The sequence below is a fragment of the Antechinus flavipes genome, chromosome 3 (assembly GCF_016432865.1).
Source record: "Antechinus flavipes isolate AdamAnt ecotype Samford, QLD, Australia chromosome 3, AdamAnt_v2, whole genome shotgun sequence".
Lineage (NCBI taxonomy): Eukaryota > Metazoa > Chordata > Mammalia > Dasyuromorphia > Dasyuridae > Antechinus > Antechinus flavipes.
This window is the reverse complement of record NC_067400.1, coordinates 626213367-626234869: the sequence shown is the minus strand read 5'-3', so window position 1 is coordinate 626234869 and position 21503 is coordinate 626213367. Positions and strand designations below refer to the sequence as shown.

At 41.9% G+C, this 21503-nt stretch overlaps 1 protein-coding gene across 1 annotated transcript in view; it reads left to right on the top strand.

Annotated features, from left to right (window-relative positions):
* LOC127557631 (uncharacterized) overlaps positions 1-11009 on the top strand; it is a 113001-nt gene extending 101992 nt beyond the window's left edge. Inside the window, exons 37-42 of the mRNA XM_051990943.1 lie at positions 425-523; positions 1171-1266; positions 1913-2014; positions 2658-2765; positions 6055-6076; positions 6539-11009. Coding sequence (XP_051846903.1) covers positions 425-523; positions 1171-1266; positions 1913-2014; positions 2658-2765; positions 6055-6076; positions 6539-8261 — 2150 coding nt within the window. The 3' untranslated portion in view covers positions 8262-11009. The remainder of the gene's footprint in view (positions 1-424; positions 524-1170; positions 1267-1912; positions 2015-2657; positions 2766-6054; positions 6077-6538) is intronic.
* The last annotated feature ends 10494 nt before the right edge of the window (positions 11010-21503 follow it).

Here is a 21503-nt window from a genome sequence, read left to right as displayed (position 1 = left end):
AGGAGATGGAGGGGGGTCACTAGAATTAAGAGGGCTTGGGATGGAGCTGGGGAGACAGACAGTCAGGGCCATGGCTCGGGGAGAACACTATAGAGCTCCTTTGTATGTGTGGACTTTCTGGCCTCCTCCGTACACTTTGATGTGGAAAAATGATGATAAATATGCCAGCAGAGCCTTTTGTGAAATACTCAAGTTCATAACATTCACTGTATGTTCATGACCTCGTTTAGTGCTCACAAACCCCTTCTTTAGTTATTTTCATCCTTATTTTCTAAGTAGGAAACTGAGGCCCAGAGAAATGAGGTGCTTTGTATGACATCCTGGCTAACAACTGTTTGGTTGAATTTGATCAAGGTCTCTCCGAAGAGGCTGGACTTGAATTCTCAACTAATAGTTCTTTTTTCAAATTTCCCTCCATGAACAGGGCTTGATGTATCTAAACCAGACATGACCTTTGACTTGGAAAGAGAATCACCCTGGATGTCGGGGAGAAAAGATTCCAATGACAACGACTCAGATGCAGGTGAGTGAGTGAAAAATGGGAGGATGGGAATCACGGCTTAGCTGGGCATTTGGGAGGAGTCGTTAAATCAACATTTATTAGACTCCTACTGTGTGCCAGATGCTGTGCTAACCTCTAAGGATACTAAGTGAGGCAAAGGGAGTCTGCCCTGCTCTCATAATGGGGATAACAGTATGCAAAGAAATGTGAACATACCAGCTATATTCCACATAAATAGGAAATAATTAGCACAGGGAATTGGATTGGAGCTGAGAGAGACAGCTGGAGAGACAGCCATGATAAGTAGCTAAAATACAAAGAGAGAAGTCTAAAACTAATATACATGGTCTGACTTGTCTCCTTCCTACACCTTTTCCTTGAGATGGAAAAATGATAGCAGTTACACCCACAGTACTCTTGGGCACTTCTCAGGTTTGGAAAGTCCTCTGTTCATGATCCCAATTGGTCATCACGACCTCCTGTAGGGAGAACTTTTATTCTTCCTTTTCCACGTGAGGAAACTGAGATCCAGGGGGAATAAATGATTTGTATGAAATCCTTTCTAAAAAGGGTTTGGTTAATTTGACAAAGGTCTCTCCAAAGAGGCTGGGCTCGCGTTCTCAAATAATTGTCAAAAGCAGTTTTTTCAAATCTCCCTCCACAAACAGAGATTCAAGTGTGCACACCAGAGGAGACCTTCCAAGAGGAAAGAGAAGACTCCACCTGGATGGAGAGTGATACCAATTACAATCAGTCAGGTCCAGGTGAGTGAACAAAAACAAGAGGATGGGGCCCTGAAGTCGGGAGGATCTGAGTTCAAATCTGGTCTCAGACACTTAACACTTCTTAGCTGTCTGATTCTGGGCAAGTCACTTAACCCCAATTGTCTCAGCAAAAAAACAAAAATGAAGAGGATAGGAGTCACGGCTGAGCTGGGCATTTGGGGAGTAGGCCCTGTTATATCATATCACTCAACATTTATTAAGCACCTGCTGTGTGCCGGAGGTTGTGTTAAGCTTTAGGAATACCCAAAGAGGTAAAAGATAGTCTGTCTTCAAGAAGCTCCCTGACGGGAAAGACAATATAAAAAGAAATGTGTGAAAACAAGCTATATCCTGGAAAATAAAAGATAATTAACAGAGGGAAGACACTAAAATTAAGAAGCATTGAATTGGGGGAAATGGAGATAGAAAGTCAATGCTGTGATTTCTACAGAATTTCACAGAGTTCCTTTCTATATGTGCTCTGCCCATCCTTCTTAGTACACCTTTTCCATAAGTGATTTGCATGAAATCACATCTAAGAAGTGTTTGGTGGGATTGGAAGCGGGTTCTCTCAGAAGAGGCTGGGGTTAGGGAATTCTCAAACACTTGTCTCAAGTTGTTTTTTCCAATCTCCCTCCATGAACAGAATTTCAAGTGTCCACACCAGATTTGACCTTCCAAGTGGATGGTGAAGTAACACCATGGATGTCCGACAGGAATGATCCCAATGATCATCACTCAACTCCAAGTGAGTGACTGGGAAAAACCGGTGCATTTGGGGAGCAATCCTGTGTAGTATTGTATCAATCGATCAATAAACATTTATTAAGCACCTGCTGTGTGCCAGATGCTGCGTTAAGCTCTGGGATACGAAAAGAGGCAAAAAGTAGTCTTCCTTCAAGGAGCTCACAATGTATTGGGGAAAACAAGATGCAGAGGAATATACAAAAACCAGCTGCATCTCAGATAAATACGCGATCATTCACAGAGGGAGGGCGCAAGAACTAAGAGGGGTTGTAATAGAGATGGGGGAGACAGAAAGCAATATCCTAAGTAGCTAAAACACATAGAAAATAGTATAAAACTCCTTTGTTTTTATATAGATGGTCTTTCTGGCCTCCTTTGTACATCTTTTTCTTGACATGGAAAAAAAATTATCCAACAGACCCTTTTGGGAAAGTTTGGAAAGTACCCTAGTGTCCATGATTCCATTTGGTCCTCACAGACCCCCTGTAGATTAAGTTCTTTAGATACTTTTATCCTTATTTTCCAAATGAGGAAACAGAGACTCAGAGGGATCAAGCGACTTGAACCCGGATGTCCCAGAAGAGCCTGGGCTTGAAAGCTGAGACAATTATCTGAAGTTGTTTTTTCAAATCTCTCTTTGTAAGTAGATCTTCCAGTGACCGCAGAAGATGTGCCCTTCCAGGAGGAGAGAGCAACGGAGTCATCATGGATGCTGCAGAGAAATGACTCCGTTGATCAGGAGGCAGATCCAGGTGAGTGAGTGACCAGCAGGAGGATGGGAGTCCCTGATGGGGGCTATCTGTCAGTATTGATTAAGCACCCACTGTGTGCTGGACTTGGTAAACAAGCTCCTTTTAAGACTAGTTTGCATGGGGCCAATTTAACTTTGGAGGTGGAGGCCATGTGGGAGCCACACCTTAGAGATGTCAGGTGTTGCCTCTAGATAGGACTCCCTTGGGACAGCACCTCGTAACCGTGGGCTGACCCGGTTGTCCATGCAAGAAGTGGCTCCAGGGAGCCACTGTCTCCGTAAATGCGGATGCTCCATCCCTGGGCATTGGGGGAACAACGTGAGGAGGTCTGAACGTGCCATAGCACTAGGTGGGCAGAGGACAGGAATATCTTTATTGCAAATATGGGGTGTGACTCTTGAACTCTACTGTAATTTGCTATTCACAATCCGCTTATTCACAATCCACTTTTTGGTCCTTCCAAACTTGGGCCATCCTTGAATGCTCTCCACATTAACCCAGGATTCCTAAGTCTTTGTAATCTAGACTTTAGCAAATCTTGTGACGTGTTCCTCTAGGGCAAGGATTGAATTTCCCCCCAGTCCTGAACTATTCTAACTTGATGGCCATGAAAGGACCAGCAGCCCTATGGTTAAATGACTTAAGTGGCACCTACTGTATACAGAATTGCTGGATTACTAAACTAGGTTACTGTTACATCAGAGGACCCTCAGTGGATCCACGGGGGCACCTCAGTTTCCATTAAATCAGAACTTTGGAGTCAGGATCACCAAAAAAAGGGACATTCTTGCTTATTCATGGAGAGGCGAGTGAAGGAAAGGCTAATGAGGCTCCACTGACCAGTGGTGGATAGTGTATGTCCTCAAGCATCCTAGTTGGTCATGAACCACTTCTGGACGAGTTGGCTCAGGTGGAGCTGATGGAAGTCCGGGGAGTTGCCTGGATCATGTAGTTAATATTAAGCAATCTGATTCCAGAGGGAGTGAAAGACTTCTTGTTGAGAGAGAGGAAGGTCCCTGCAGTTTTTAGCTATAAAAATTGCTGTTATAACAACCCTGTTTCGATAGCGAAGGAAACCTTTGGTAGCTAGTGACCGCAAGTTATCAGGAGCGGAATAAAGTTGCTGTGTTCCTGTTCTTGATCTTGCCAGTATGGCAAACGAAGGTAAGCGTTACTGAACGCACACCAGCGACTTTTTCTCGATTCTGGTGGCCGAGAATGTTGTAGTTCCCTGTTCATCCTGCATCCTCTCTCCTCTCTGGATTGCCGGGCCCTGGTTCGCTTTGGGTGATTCTCCTTCCCCTCTGGCCCCTCCTCAGTCTCTTTCCTGGCTCTTCATCCGTGTCATGTTGACCCACCACGAGCATATCCTGTATGAGGGTCTGTCTAGGACCCTCCTTTCCTATATACTCTCTCACTTGGTGATCTAGGGAGCCGAAATGGTAGCTTCTGTGCTGATGAATTCCCTATCTGTTCATCGAGCCCCAGGCTTTCAGTCCTAGATCACCCTCTTCATGGGCATTCTGAACCAGCTGTCCCTTGGGCATCTCAAAGGCAGCAGACCCACAATGAAACTCCTGTTTCCCCACCTCTCTTCCCTCTTTATGGAGCCTACAGCCATCTTCCCAGTCACCCAGTTGGTCAGCTTTGATGTTCTCCTCCACTCCACACGCTCGTCCCAAATACAAACTTGTGGAGTTTGTCATTTCTGTCCGGGTTCATGGCATCTCCCCTGAATGTCCCTTTTCTCTATTCCCAGCCTCCACTCTAGTTCAAGGCCTTTGTGGAACCCTTGAGGAGACTGCCCTGTCTCCTGAGTCCCCCACACAGTCACACAGCAGCCAGGCTGATCTTCCTAAGCAAAGAGCTGACTGTCTTCTCCCTCTCTGACCCCAGGGAATAAGCTCCTATGGCTCCCTGTTACTTCCAGGATCAAATATAAAGCCCATTGGCTCCTAGAATTCCTCCCCACATGACCCCTTTTCATCTTTCCAGCCTTCTTATGATCCGCTCCTCACTGTACCCCCAAACCGAATCATGCCGCCCTACTTTCCCCAAGCACAGTGCTTCTGCTGTGGCTGTCGCTTTGCATTGCCCCCCTTTCCTCTCTGGAGCCCCTTCCTTCTCTCTCCTCTGCCTCTTTGGTTTCCTTCAAAAATCAGCTCAGATTTCACTCCTGCAAGAAGTTTTCCTCATTTCCTCCCTTTCCCCAGGCTCCCCAACTCTCAGAATTTTGCTTTCTAAAGTAACCTTCAAACCTTCCATCTTCCTCTTTGTTGGTTATCTTCCCAGCAGAGTATAAGGTTCTTGGGATTGGGGAATGTTTTTGATCCCCCAGGGCTTAATGGCACTGGGCATTTGGTAAGCTCTCCATAAATACTTATTGACTGACTGGCTAACTGGAATAATTCCTATGAAGGGACTCTAGTTGATCACTGTTCCTTTTGAATAGGGTTCTTAAACCTGAATTCAAACATCCAAATATGGTTTGACTAGCAGAGCTTGCAGTGGTGCAATGACTTCTGGGAGCTAAACAGCAGACCCACTGCTAAGGTTTAGTGGCCACAATGTATGGTCAGCTTACATTTTGAGACTGTGGTCAATTTGTTGTCATGGAAGTTGCCAGATTCAGAGACTTGAGGCACAGTGTCTTAGCAAACTTCCAATCGGGTTGACATTAGAACAACAAGACTGGATGAGGTGTTTGAAATGGCTCCAAATCCATCTGTCATAACCCATTTTTCACTTGATATTTCTCCATCGTGTCTAAAAGGACATCTTGGTAGACTTCAACCTGTTGCTGTATTTTAGGAAATCAGACACACTCTTAGCTCAAGCTCATGTACTCTGAAGTTCTGGCTTTCTTAAATTTTCCATGCAATCTTTTAGGGTCTAAGAATTTGCCATTACAGATATCATACTTCGTGATTCTAATCATTACAGATCATAGATGATTCCCTGGGGAAATTAATCTGTAGTTTCCAGAATTAAATTTTTGTAAATTGAATAATTTTATTGAGATGTGTTAATAAAGTTTCTCATCTAGAAGTACTTTTAGTGTCCTGAAATGTAATTAACTTAGTCCTAGTTACTTAAATTTAAAACAAGGAAAAGCCTGGGTTTTTTTATCTTAATATATTTTGGGCATCAAATTGTACCTTAAAATATTCATTCTGTCCTTTTTAAGACTGTTGGTCATTTTCTTTAAAGGGGGAAACAAAATCTAGAATTTATATTCTCATCTAGCACAGAGTACATTGGAGACTGACACTTTTTTCCTTTCTTTCAGGATTCCTTAGTCAGATGGCCAGGTATGAAACAGCAGAGTCAACTGTAAATCCATCTATTTCTCCAGAAGACTCATGTAAGGAAAGAGCTAAGACAGATGGTTCCTGGGAATACAGTTTGGGAGAAAACTGGGAAGGTGATGTCAGAGGAGGACAAAATAATTGCAATCAGGATAGACAAGCTAGTCAGGAGACACCAGTTCAGAGGGAAATTTCTGTTGAATCTGTGTTTGAAAATTTGGGGTCAGTCCTTGTTCCACTAGAGGGAGTTGACACTAGAGAAAGTCTTCAGGAGGATAGTGAGGAGTTAGAACAGGGTTCAGACCTAGGTGAACATGATAGTGTCTTATGTGAACATAATCTTTGTAAATGTTCTATGTGCACCAAGTCATTCAGTTTCCCTTCAGACCTTACTCCCTCTAACAAAGAGCAGAGTGAAGAAAAGGTATTTCAATGTAATGAGTGTGGGAAATTCTTCTCCAATAGGACCTCCCACCAAAGTCATGAGAGAATTCATACAGAAGAGAAGCTCTTTGAATGTAATGAATGTGGGGAAGCCTTTAGGTGGAAGAGCTATCTTACTGTCCATATGAGAATTCATACTGGAGAGCAACCCTTCGAATGCAATCAGTGTGAGGAGACCTTCAATCAAAGTTCTAACCTAGATGTACATCAGACAACTCATACCGGAGAGAAACCCTTTGAATGTCACGAGTGTGGGGAATTCTTTAGTGATAATGAGCAGCTTATTGAACACCAGAAAATCCATGCCGGAGAGAAACCCCCAGAACCTAAAGAGAGCGAGCAAACCATCAGTCAAATTTCTGAACCAATTGAACATGAGGAAAGTCATGCTGCTGGAGAGAAACCCTCTGAAAGTCAAGAAAGTGAAAAAGACCCGAGTCCGAAAGTACAGCGTAAAACAAAAAGAAGCACTCGTCGTAAGAGATCCTATGAATGTGGCCAGTGTGGAAGAGCATTTAGCCGAAGTTCTAACCTTACTTCACACATGAAAGTTCATAATGGAGTGAGAACCTTTGAATGCCATGAATGCCGACGATCCTTCCTCAGTACCGCGCTACTTGCTGAACACAAGAAAACTCATGCTGGACTGAAACCTTTTGAATGCAAACAGTGCGGAAGAACATTCAGCAGAAGTTCTCATCTTACTGTCCATCAGAGAGTTCATACTGGGGAGAAACCCTTTAAATGTAATCATTGTGAGAAGTCTTTCAGCCAGAAAGGGCAACTGAGTACACATAATAAAATTCACACCGGAGAAAAACCATTTGAATGTAATCAGTGTGGGAAAACTTTTAGCCGAAGTTCTAACCTTAGTGTCCATCAGAGAACCCATTCAGGACAGAAGCCCTTTGAGTGTGTTCAGTGTCACAAGTTCTTTAGCCACAACAGGTCCCTTACCGAGCACCAGAAAATTCACACCGGAGAGAAGCCCTTTGAATGTGATGAATGCGGGAAAACCTTTTGTCGCAACGGACAGCTTACTCTGCATAAGAAAGTCCATTCTGGAGAAAAACCCTATGTGTGTCTTGAATGTGGAAAATCCTTCACCCACAGCTGGATTCTTAATGGACATAAGAATACACATGCTAGAGATAAGCCCTATAAATGTCTTGAATGTGGGAAGACCTTTAGCTGGAATGGATCCCTTACTAAACATAAGAAAGTGCACATCATGGAGAAACTCTTCGAATGCAAAGACTGCGGAAAATCCTTCAGTCGCAGTTCCCAGCTTGACACACATAAGGTAACTCACGCTGGAGATAAACCCTTTGAATGCGAAGACTGCGGAAAAGCCTTTAGCTGCTGTTTTTACCTGACTCTACATCAGAAAATTCATAGCGGAAACAGGCCCTTTGTGTGTAATGAGTGTGGGAAGTCCTTCAGCTGTAACCAGTCCCTTTCTCTCCATAACCGAGTTCACACTGGAGAGAAGCCTTTCAAGTGCAATGAATGTGGAGAGGCTTTTACCTGGAAAGGACAGTATACTGAACATGAGAGGATGCATCTCGAAGCGATGAAACCTTTTGAATGCAATCTGTGTGGAAAAGCCTTCAGGCAACGATCCCACCTTGCTGCACATCAGCTAATTCACACTGGAGAGAGAGCCTATGAATGTCGAAAATGCGGGAAAACTTTCCGGAGGAGTTCTCAACTTACTCAACACCAGAAAACCCACATTGGATAGAAAGAAAACTTGTCAACAATACACCTAAAGACAAATTTTTACCGAACATAGACAGCTTTCTGAACATGAGACTGTAAAAAAGAAATCTTTAAATGTATATATATGTAATGGAAAAAACCTCCAATTTAATTCTTCATGAGGTACTCAAAACTACTGAATCCTTTTAAATATACTTACTGTGACAGATTCTTATCTTAGAGTGAATATCAGTGAGCCTAAGAGAGCTCACACCGAACAGGACAATATCATAAAAGTGACATTTCCTTTCCCGGATTAGACGTCTTACTGTATATAAAGACACTTAATTGATACTTAGACAGAGAAATTCTTTGAAGGCAATGAGTGAGAGAAAGTCTTAAGTTATAGTTCTTGTGAGAGATTCTTTCGAATAATGCATTATTATACAATCTTTTATCTGCCTTAAACAACTTACTCTAACAATTCATGCTGGATCAAAGAAACTTTAATTTTCACAAATGTGTAAATCTTTTACCCAGTCATAGCACTTTGAACTTTGAAAGTATTCAGTTGCTATCTAGTCACCCCAGAGGTGCTAGTCCCCCTGAACACTCTCCTACCCCTGGAAAACATCCACAATCTGTACAGTACCCCAATTTCACGACACCACGCTTGCCCAAGCTCCGGGCAGCAGATGACGCTCTCACACTCTCCCAGTCACCAATGGAGTGAAACAAGGCTGGGTGCTCGCCACCGTGCTTCTCAGCATGGGGTTTTCAGCCATGTTGTCAAATGCCTTCAAGGAGGACAAACATGGAATCAAAGTCAGCTTCCGCACTGACTGCAAATTCTTCAGTTTGAAAAGGCTGCGAGCCAAAACGAAAGTACAGATCAATGCTTTGCTGCTTGGGCTAACGCCGGCCTGACAATGGACCCCCAACAACACACGGGCCTCCCCCGCCGACCGGCATTGAAACCAGCAGTGCCGGCTGGCGGGGAGCCGTGGATGCTGGGTGATCCCTTTCCCTTGGCCCTCTGCTCTCCAGGAACGTCCACATTGATAGGCGGTCAGCTCACGTGATACCGGAGTGTTTGGGAGGCTCCGAAGGAGAGTGAAGGGATAAGACTGACCCTCATGCTGAAAGCCTCCGGGGTCCGTGGGCTGACCTCCCTATCGTACACCTGGGAACCCCGGGCAGCAGAATCCTGCCATGTGGCTGTCTTAGAAAGACCCTGATGATCTGGCAGACTCAGACACTGGATCCTGAGGGTCTGTCTAAGACAGAACTTCCCAGCATTCCCAGTCTCCTGCAGAGAGCACAAGTCCATTGGGCCGCCCATTGTTCGAATGCCAAATGTACACTTACCAAAAAGACTCTTTTATGGAGAACTCACGCAGGACGAACGCTCCCCAGGTGGTCAGAAAGAGTGATCCGAGGACCCGCTCAAGGTCTCTCTGAAGAACCCGAGAGCGGATAGACCTGGGAGTCACTGCGCAGGACTGACCAGCACAATGAGCCCTCCTCGGAGAAGGGGCTGGGCTCCACTAGCAAAGAGGGATTGATTTAGCTCGGGAGGAACCGGAGATGTGCCAGGTCAGAGAACCACCTTCAGCGTTCGTAGGGACTGTCCATGTTCGGCCCATGGCAGAGCGTCCCGAGCTTCTGTCAGCCCGACCAGACACCCCGTAACCCAACTCCAATGAAGTCTCGTCATTTTGGTCCTTTTTGAGAGCAAAGGACAATCACCAACTCCAGTCCAGCCCTCATAGTAGAGAGAACTTCCACTGTGACTTAGTCGCCATGGTAATTACATGTTCTCTGACTTGAAGACTTCCACAGAAGAAGAAGAATCTGCCATCTCTTTACGTGTTTCGTTCTACTTTTAGGTAGTCTAATTGTGAAAAAGTGCTCCCCCCCCCCTTATGCTTAAATTTGCCTTTGTGCTGTTTGCTTCCCTCGCCGCTCCCCTCACCTTTCCCTTTATCCTGCAGTCCGACAGAACGGATTCCGTCCCCTTCCCCCGGAGCAGCCCGACTGGGCTATGAGATCGTCGCCGGCCCCTTCCCTTCTATTCCCCCCACCGCCGTGCGCAGACGTGTTCAGTACCCTCTCCTGACGAGGACCCCGGGGCCCTCCCACTCCCCTTCCCTTTCTTTGGATTCTCTGGTTGGTCAGTGTCTTTAAACCATGTTGCCAAGGACTGAGTACAGTATACCAAAAGAGGTCTTAACGATGTCTGAGTCCAGTGGGATCCCTTTCTCACTGTGTAAGTTGTGTTCATCATACTACAGCTCAAGATTGTATTAGTTTTTGTTTTCAGCTGCTATATCATACTGTTCCCTCTCATAGAACGTGTGGTTCACTCAGAACCGCAGTTTTTCTTCAGAACAACTTGCTTCACTCTCATCGAGTGGGGCCGGCTAGGAGCTTTCTGCCCGGGTGTGTGGAAACCAGTTTTGAGAAGGTACAGGAAGAAGGAACTGGAAGCCCCTGTAGCCCCTTGTTCTGACTCCCCCAGCCTCTGGCTTTTTTTGTGAAACCGCTTGGCCTCTCTGTGGCTGCCCCCCTCCCCACAAGCCTTCTTGGACTTCTGAGTAGATTTTCTGTCGTTTCGCAAAACCGCTTAGGAGAGTTTCCTGAGGTTCCAACGCCTTCCTTGTGACTTCTTCCCCTTGAAGTGTATTGAAACCCTAACCCCTTATTCCCCGTGGGTATCTCTGTACCCCTGTGCTGTTTGGTGATTCTGTTTGCGATTCTTCTGATTCTATTAAAGACTCTTGTTGTTGCACCTTCGGTTGTTCCTCTTTAATTCTGGCGTCGAGTGGGATTCTGATTCTCTGGCCCGTCCTCACCCCAGTCCTCGGTGCCCATGGAGACCCTTTGCCTTCAGTCTGGGTTTGACTCAGTAGAGCGACCCTGCAGAATCTCTCACACTTTCTGAATTCCCCTGTGAGTTCCAGGCTTTGGGATCAAGGGTTTATTAAAAACATGCACGGGCGGACGTGGGTCCATCCTGACGGGTCCCCCTAAATGGCCGTGGCTGGATGGGTCTTCAAATTATGACCTGGCTTGCAAGCACTTAGATAACTGGAAGGATTTAATCAAGTCTGACCCAGACTGCCGGCCCCAACAACCTTTTGTGGGGGGATTTACTCGTGGTCGAGGGTGCTGGATGGGCCGCCGCTTCCCAGGAGCCGCTGGACACAGTCTGAATCCAGACTGTTCTCCCTTCAAAGTGCCGAGGAGCCAACCAGACTGGAGCCAGCCTGTGGGTGTGGGTGGGCAGGGCAGAGCAGAGAGGGCCGGAGACGGAGACTCCCACGGGATGTCCACGGGAGGAAGGGGCTTGCGAGTGGAAGTCCTCCTGGTAGGAGAGACTGTTGCTTCCATCAGGGCAGGGTTTATACACATAACAACCTCCAAGGGGCCGGACCACGACGGGATTCTTCTCAAGTCTAGAGTAATCCCACGGCAGGCCCCACACATCTGGGACTTGGGGGGCATCCAGATGTTCTAAGGGAACAGGCTTTAATCATCGAGCCTTATGATTATCTCCATTTGGGGGTCATTGAGCCTTATGAACCAAAGGCAGGGGCAGGAAGTACAGCACCCAATTCCGTTCCCTCAGCAGTAAAAAGAAACAGGGATGATGGCATTTCGGGGGATATGTGGATGGCTTCTGGCTCCGAGGCATCTGGGAAAGAGGAGGATCCCTCGGTGAACCCCTGGCGCGACTCAGAACGATGCACTTTGCCAGACAGATCATCCAGAGCACAAAGGGCTGTAGCAAGATCGGGGCTCAGCCTGGGCCTGCTCCAACTATCCTGACAAAGGGAATCACTGAAACAAGTGGGATCAGAACAAAGGGAAATTAAGAACAGGGTCTGTGTCCTTCATTCTCCAAATAAAAGGAGGAAAAAAGAGCAATCCAAAAGTCAGGTGTAAATCAAGGTTGAGATGCTTTCCTCAGGGAAATTAGATCTCTCTCTCCTCAGAAAGGGGAAGATACTTGGAGAACTCAAAAACTGGTTCTCCAGATCCAAATGACCCTTTTCCCTAATGTGAAATTAAAGATTTTTTTATTAAGCAGAGAAGTAAAATTTGTGCACGGAAATAGCAACCTAATAAGCTAGAGATGTGGAGCATATATTCTGGGAAAGAATAGGGCGGGGGGCTCCAGTCCCAAGGGTTGGGGGAGGAAGGAGTTCTGGGGGTCACAAATCTCAAGGCATTCCTGGTGATAAGCAGACCCGGCAGTCCAAGGCTTGAACACGAAGAAGAAAATGGGGACGGGGATGACTCCAGAAACCAGGATGTGTCTCAGAGTCCCATTATAAGCGGGAGTCTGAAGATAAGGATGTCTCCTGAAGATCCAGAAATATATGTAAACCTGTATGTCAAGCTAGTCTTTCTGTCAACCAATACAGCCAGTCCCCATACGCCCTTCTAAATTACCTGGATAATTGGGGCCCTCAAACCCAAATGCCCTTTCTGAGGCTCTATATAGAAAGATTTAGAATTTAAAGAGACCCTTTAGACCAGATTCCCCTCCAGGAGTGATTCTAATACAAAATCAAATCAGACTGTTGGAACAAAAATTGCCTCAAGCTACAGGGTAAGCTATTCTTCCACCAAGGGGTACCTCCCTCCTCCTATGTCAAAAGATCCCTAGTAAAAAGACTAATTTGTCCAATTCCAGTTATTGGAGTTCAAGAATATAGAGATTTTTTTTTTTTATATCCCCAGTAGGGAGCATTCGCACTATAATGGCCTCTTGTCCTATCGAGATCCTCTCAGATACCAGTGTCCTAAAACCCACCGCCTTTCCTGATCCCCTCCCTTGGAGTTCAAGAAAGATTTCAATAATCGGTCACTAATAAACATCTGGTCCTCTAGAATTTCTCTTAACAGGCGGCATTTCACAACAGCTGCTTCTCTCAGATCACAGTCACCGGGATCCCTTTTCTGTTAAAATCTTCTGCAAAACAGATTTTTAACATAGTCCAATACAATGTCCTCAAGTTTGCTTTGCCAATAACCAGATCAGAAGGTAAAGATCTGGCTCAAATCTTAGAGCTCTGATAAGAACACACTAGGGGTCTCTCGACCAGAGAATTTACATTTCCCCCCATATTTCTTGATACCCTGATCTTCATCTAAACCAGATATTGGAACACTGCCAGCAACGAGCTTCAGGGAGACTGGAAAAGAGTATAAATGAGGGTGTGATTTGTGGAGTGAGCCCTTTTAATTATGAATTTGATATCAGCCAATGTCGTTACATAAGCTAAAAATGAGTGCCTTTTAAATTGGCGCAGACTCCATCATCATTTAACTTCTGGTGTTCATTCTTCCCCTCAGATTTGAGATTCAGGAAGGGATGGAGCTTCAGTTTATTACCTATAATTCCCTTGTGAAATACATTAGCCAAGTGTGGTGTCGATCTATTTAGGACATTCAAATTCAAACTGAAAAATCTGAATCCAGTTTTTATATTACATATGTATACATATAATATATAATAATACAACAATATGTTATATTTTTATATCAACAATTTGATCTTGTTATTTTTTTTCAATAAATTTTCATGCTAGCTATAAGTTCATAATTTACTCTAGTTTTCAACTTGAGCAATACACTAAGGAATTAATTATATAGGAGTAGATCGATATCAATACTCATTGAGAGACACTTATTCCTATTGTAATCAACACTTTGACAGAATATATTCTAGATTTTATTAAATGAATTCAGTAACTAACCATGAAGTAGGATCCATCCTCTTCAGATGCTTGGGTAATTTGCTTGACTTTCAGACCATGCTCTCTAAACAAGTGCAAATCCAATATTTAATAATAATCGTGAGTAAAATGGGATGACTCTTTAAGGTAACACAGGTTAGAGATGTCACTCTTAAGATAACAAATTGCACTAAATTCAACAGAGCAGAAAACATATATGATATTAACCTCCTAAATCTATTTTATGTCCTGATTTCACAGATTCTTACACATTGCCTTATTATTCCCGTGCCATTATAAAATATTAAAGGGCTTTATCTTACAAAGGAACATATAATTAGTAACAGCCAGATAACTAGCACAAGTATTCACCTCCTTGGTTGTTTATGACATAGAAAAGACTATAATAATTCTAGGGTGAATAGCTCAACTTTTTTTACTCTCAATAGCATATATAGTACATATATATACTAGTATATAATAATATAAGATATATATATATATCTTCCTATAGTAGCCCCAATGTGGTCTAGCCTTAGCCTTTTAGAAAAGAAGTAACATTATGTGATCACCTGCCATGATTATAGAAATCTGCCATAAAAGGAAAATAGGGACAAAAATAAAGGAAAAATGCTTTCCCAGCTTCATGTTAATCCTAAGCAAGAGTCATATCCATAGCCTATGGTATGTATGTACATAGCCGATTGGATTGAGAAAATGTTGTAGTCAGCCAGGTGAGAAACTTAACATTTAAGAAGAAATATTATACTGGAGAAATCAAGACAAATGAATCCTGCTTTAGCCCATGCCAAAAATCATTTCCCCAGCCTTCCCCATGAGGCAGTTACGTTTCATAAATGTCACCCTTACTGGCATTATGGATCACATACAGAATATCAATTGTAGTCCCATAAGGTCTAATCTTAAGCAAGTTCCAATAGTTATAACTTTGGGTGGATTCAATTATTTTTAAAATTGTATTTTATTAAAAAAAAAACAAACAAAAGAAATACAAAACAAAATGAAACACAACAAAAGAGAACATTGTCATGTACCCAGAAGAACATCAGGGAGGATTAAAAACCAGATCAAGAAACTATATATATGAAATCATATTCACGAATGTCCATCTTCTTTATAAATTGTTCTTTTGTTTTCTGCTGCACACCTTTTTTAGTTCATTCTTTTTCCCCCCTTTCATCTCCCCAGAGTAGGCTATACTTAAGAAAAGGATATATTTATGTATATAAATACATAATAAGCATACACCCTGCCCCCTCTCATATGCACACACACATTTCTCCCCATCCTTACTAACTCTTTGCTTTAATTCTGCTCCTAACGTGCCTTCCTATTATTTAGCCTCCTTCCATCATGGATCCTTCCTTGTTTTCTTTCCCCATCCTTTGCTTCCCCCTCCATCTGTCCCTCTTCCCTTATTTCTTGATAGATTTTGGAGGGTGCTCTACCCTTCATGTTATAGATGGAGGGTTGCCTATTGAGCCCATTCCCAATGTGAGTAGATTTTCAGAATTATGAGCCCTCCTCCTTCCTCTGATGCCTCTGTGTCTGTTCTTCCTCTGCCCCTCATTTATATATTTTTACCTTAACTCTGCCCCAATCTTTCTTTTGAGCTATTGCTCAAAATTGTAGATACATGCATATTTACATACCCTGTACCCCACACAGACACACATTTTTTTTCCCTTTTCTGATGTCAGTCTTGAACAAGTGGTATACATTTTTCATATTAAAAAAACAATTTGTCCACATTAAGTTCCTTGAAATTGATCTTTGATATTGGCTCTTATATATTAAATTTTCTATTAAGTTCGGGTTTGGTTGATAGAAAGTCCTGAAAATCTTCAAGTTTGTTGAACATCCATTTTTTCTCATTAAATATTATAATTTTGCTAAGGTATGCTAATTTTGGCCGAAGGCCTAGTTCTTTTGATTGCCAGTAGATAAAATTCCAGGACCTGTAGTCTTTTATTGTGGCTGCTGATAAATTTTGTACAATTCTAATTTAAGCTCCATTATATTTTGTAATGCCAGAGAAACTGAGGCAAGATAGACATTAGAGAGTTTTTAATATTTTATTTGAGAGGAAGAGATTGTGCTGGGGGCATGTTGCCCCCAGGGCTGATGTCTCAAAGCATCCAGAAGGGAATGAGAGGTTCCCATGAAATATATATACCAATGACTCTAAGCGACCAGGATAGACTGAAGCAGGGACAGAGTTAGAGCATTGAGAGGGGAATGGACTATCAATCCAGTTCTGACAGGGTGGAGGGCGGCACCAGACATTCTGATAAGTAGGGAAGAGCTGGGGTCATGATGTCTAAAATAGGTCTTTCTCCTTTAATCTAGATTAAACTTTTATAATTTATAATCTTAGAGTAGCCAGCCCTAAATTCTAATGAGTAGGAGTGAGGGATGGTGTGGCAACCTTGGGAGAATTGAGGCAGGACAATTCAGGGAAACTGAGGCAGGACAATAAAAGGGAACTGTAGCACAACATTCTGAATTGGTTTTTTTCCTTGTTTACTGCAAAATTTTCTCTTTAACCTGGAAGTTTTGAAATTTGGTGATAATTTTTCTATGTGTTTTCCACAAAGCATCTCTGTGAGGTAGTGATCAGTGGATGTTTTCTCATGTTCTATCATTCCAGGACAATTTTCTTTTTTTTTTTTCATAATTATAACTTTTTATTGAGAGAACCCATGCCTGGGTAATTTTTTACAGCATTATCCCTTGCACTCACTTCTGTTCCGATTTTTCCCCTCCCTCCCTCAGATGGCAAGCAGTCCTATACATGTTAAATATGCCACAGTATATCCTAGATACAATATATGTTTGCAGAACCGAACAGTTCTCTTGTTGCACAGGGAGAATTGAATTCAAAAGGTAACAATAACCTGGGAAGACAAACAAAAATGCAAACTGTTCACACTCATTTCCCAATGTTCTTTCTTTGGATGTAGCTGCTTCTGTCCATCATTGATCAGTTGAAACTGAGTTAGGTCTCTTTGTCAAAGAAATCCACTTCCATCAGAATACATCCTCATACAGTATCGTTGTTGAAGTATATAATGATCTCCTGGTCCTGCTCATTTCTCAGCATCAGTTCGTGTAAATCTCTCCAGGCCTTTCTGAAATCATCCTGTTGGTCATTTCTTACAGAAAAATAATATCTCCAGGACAATTTTCTTGAATTATTTCCTGCACCATTGTGTCAAGGTTCTTTGTTTGGTCACAACTTTCAGGTAGTCCAGTTATTGTTATATTTTCTCTTCTTGATCTGTTCTCCATATCTGTTTTTTGTTTTTTTTTTTAAATAACATGCTTCACATTCTGCTCTGTTTTGTTTTTTAACAATCTGTTTTGTTATTTCTTGATCTCTCACAGCTTCACTGGCTTCCCCTTGCCCAATCCTGATTTTCAAAGAATTATTTTCATCTTTGAGAGTCTGTATCTCCTTTTCTAGTTGGTTTGCTTTTTTTTTTTTTTTCATAATCTTGTTTTTCTTGGTTGTTTTTTATTTTTACTTATTTTTTAGTTTTTCCTCAATGTCTCACATTTGATTTTTGCATTTTTTTAAGTTCTTCTATAAATTCTCCATTACTCCTTGGGGTAGAAGAAGCTTTTACTTCAGTGTCTACCCCTGATGATGAACAGGTCTCCTCTTTTCCCTTAGTAAGTTTCCATGGTTGGGTTTTTTCTTCTTTGTCGGTTCATTTTTTTTTTCAATAACAGGATTAGTGCAAGCACCTTTAATCCTAGGTGGGAGATAGTGCCTCTGCCTTCAGTTCTCTCCTCTGGCCTGGAACCCCAGACCAAAAACTACCCCCTCTGCACTCCTGGTGTGCTGGTTCCTTCTCTTCCAGCATAGCTGAGCCTAGCATTCCTAATCAGCCCATGTTCCCTCTTCCTCAACTCCTGAAGCTGTCAGGGAAGTGAAAGTCCCTGCAGTTCCTGGGACTCCAGCTAGCCCCAAGAGTCCCCACTTGCTGTTCCTTCAGAGATAGCCTGGAGATATTTGCACTTCACACTGGCTAATCTCCAGCCTGGGGACTTGCTTCAGATCTTCCTGGGAAGTCCCTTGTTCTGCCCCAGCTTTTCTAGATTTTTCACCTGAGACTCAAATTTGTTCTATTCATGGGGAAATCTGGAGAGCTTGAAATTTACCAATTTACTCTGTAATCTTTCAAGAATCCTGCAGATTCCTTTATTAAGGATCACATATCACTGAGAACAAGTACTGACTATTGTTTTAGATTGAAATAAGTAAGAGAGTTCTCGGTTTTAAAAATCACAGCTTTAACTTGTTCTGGTTAAAGAGATTTGCTGTGAGAGGACGAAGGGATATGATTATAACAGCATCAATTCTGCGTCTCCAGGCCTAAGCCTATGTGTACTGGAAGGCTCAACACATATATAAGAATAGTATAAACAGCCAGGTATGTGGAGGATAGCATAGCCAGGCTCAGAATTAACCAGGTAGGCAGATCTCTTGAGTGGGAAAATAATAGAGTCTAAACAAGTGTAAACAATCTAAACAACCCTTCCCAAGGTTGCCCTCCCAAACACATTTCAAGAGACAAATTCCCATTGGCCTTAGGTCTCAGGTATTACTCTCACTGGGTAGCTGGCATTTTTATTGAAATTTTGGTCCGAAGACACAACAAAACTCAAATGAAGCTCAAAAGGTTTCCCCTCAAACAGTAAGTCTCACTAATCACAGAATGGTCAGCCACAGGCAGACCCTTATCATCAACGAAAAGAGGGCAACTCTTTTATAACACTGGGTGCCTTTAATGCTATCATAGACTCAGACTACCTAACATGGCAGGGAGACCATGGGAGGAATGGAGTTGGAAACAGCAGCAGCACTGGTTATTTACTGTGGAAGACTCGCGAACCTCATGACTTCTCACCACCAAGATTGTAGTCTGTTGATCTAAGCACGCTAAAACCTCACGTGTGCACCCCCATGGAACATTTTCATCAGGGTAACAGCATACTGATAGGCTGATCCTAAAGGGGAGCAACGGCTTCAAGGGGTGGACAGCTTTTATACATGATTTTAAGGTATCCAGAAAGGTCCATCTCAGCAAAAGCAGCAATTCCATCTCGCTTTCTCCCCAAGATGGCAAGAGTAAAAAATTGCAGGCTGTGGGATGCAACAAAGCATAAATAATGCAAACAGCTGAAGACTTGACTTTTCTCTCCCCATCACAGCCTCCTCCAACCCTGATGTCTTAAGCAGGGCTGAGAATTAATGGGATGTTGAATAGAGTAAATTTTCAATACATAAATTATTGAAATTCTAAAGTGAAATTCTAAAATTCGTTTTTAAGGCCTCATGGAAAACTTGATCAAAGTGTGCCTTGAAGTACAGCCCCACCATAGACAGCAAAACTACAATAGTGGGAGATCTTAACCTTGCACTCTCAGAATTAGATAAATCAAACCACAAAATAAATAAGAAAGAAGTCAAAGAGGTAAATAGAATACTAGAAAAGTTAGATATGATAGATCTCTGGAGAAAATGTAATGGAAAAAGAAAGGAATACACTTTCTTTTCAGCAGTTCATGGAACCTATACAAAAATTAACCATATATTAGGACATAAAAACCTCAAACTCAAATGCAGTAAGGCAGAAATAGTAAATGCATCCTTTCCAGACCACGATGCAATGAAAATTACATTCAATAAAAAACCAGGGGGAAGTAGACCAAAAAATAATTGGAAACTAAATAATCTCATACTAAAGAATGATTGGGTGAAACAGCAAATCATAGACATAATTAATAACTTCACCCAAGAAAATGATAATAATGAGACATCATGCCAAAATGTATGGGATGCAGCCAAAGCGGTAATAAGGGGAGATTTCATATCTCTAGAGGCCTATTTGTATAAAATAGAGAAAGAGAAGGTCAATGAATTGGGCTTGCAACTAAAAATGCTAGAAAAGGAACAAATTAAAAACCCCCAGTCAAACATTAAACTTGAAATTCTAAAAATAAAAAGAGAGATCAATAAAATTGAAAGTAAAAAAACTATTGAATTAATTAATAAAACTAAGAGTTGGTTCTATGAAAAAACCAACAAAATAGACAAACCCTTAGTAAATCTGATTTAAAAAAGGAAAGAGGAAAATCAAAGTGTTAGTCTTAAAAATTAAAAGGGAGAACTTGCCACTAACGAAGAGGAAATTAAAGCAATAATTAGGAGTTACTTTGCCCAACTTTATGTCAATAAATTCAACAACTTAAATGAAATAGAAGAATACCTCCAAAAATATAGCTTGCCCAAACTAACAGAAGAAGAAGTAAATATCCTAAACAGTCCCATCTCAGAAAAAGAAATAGAACAAATTATCAATCAACTCCCTAAGAAAAAATCCCCAGGACCAGATGGATTTACATGTGAATTCTATCAAACACTTAAAGAACAATTAACTCCAATGCTAAATAAACTATTTGAAAAAATAGGGATTGAAGGAGTCCTACCAAACTCCTTTTATGACACAGACATGGTACTGATACCTAAACCAGGTAGGCTGAAAACAGAGAAAGAAAATTATAGACCAATCTCCCTAATGAATATTGATGCTAAAATCTTAAATAAAATATTAGCAAAAAGATTACAGAAAATCATCCCCAGGATAATACACTATGACCAAGTAGGATTTATACCAGGAATGCAGAGCTGGTTCAATATTAGGAAAACTATTAGCATAATTGACTATATCAATAACCAACCAAACAAAAACCATATGATCATCTCAATAGATGCAGAAAAAGCATTTGATAAAATCCAACATCCATTCCTAATAAAAACACTTGAGAGAATAGGAATAAATGGACTTTTCTTTAAAATAGTCAGAAGCATATATTTAAAACCATCAGTAAGCATCATATGCAATGGGGAAAAACTGGAACCTTTCCCAGTAAGATCTGGAGTGAAGCAAGGTTGCCCACTGTCACCATTATTATTTAATATCGTATTAGAAACACTAGCCTCGGCAATAAGAGTCGAGAAAGATATTAAAGGAATTAGAGTAGGCAATGAGGAAACCAAACTATCACTCTTTGCAGATGATATGATGGTATACCTAGAGAACCCCAGAGAGTCTACTAAAAAGCTATTAGAAATAATTCATAATTTTAGCAAAGTAGCGGGATACAAAATAAATCCCCATAAATCCTCAGCATTTTTATACATCACCAACAAAACCCAACAGCAAGAGATACAAAGAGAAATTCCATTCAGAATAACTGTTGATACCATAAAATATTTGGGAATCTATCTACCAAAGGAAAGTCAGGAATTATATGAGCAAAACTATAAAAAAGTCTCCACACAACTAAAGTCAGACTTAAATAATTGGAAAAATATTAAGTGCTCTTGGATCGGCCGAGCGAATATAATAAAGATGACAATACTCCCTAAACTAATCTATTTATTTAGTGCTATACCAATCAGACTTCCAAGAAAATATTTTAATGATCTAGAAAAAATAACAACA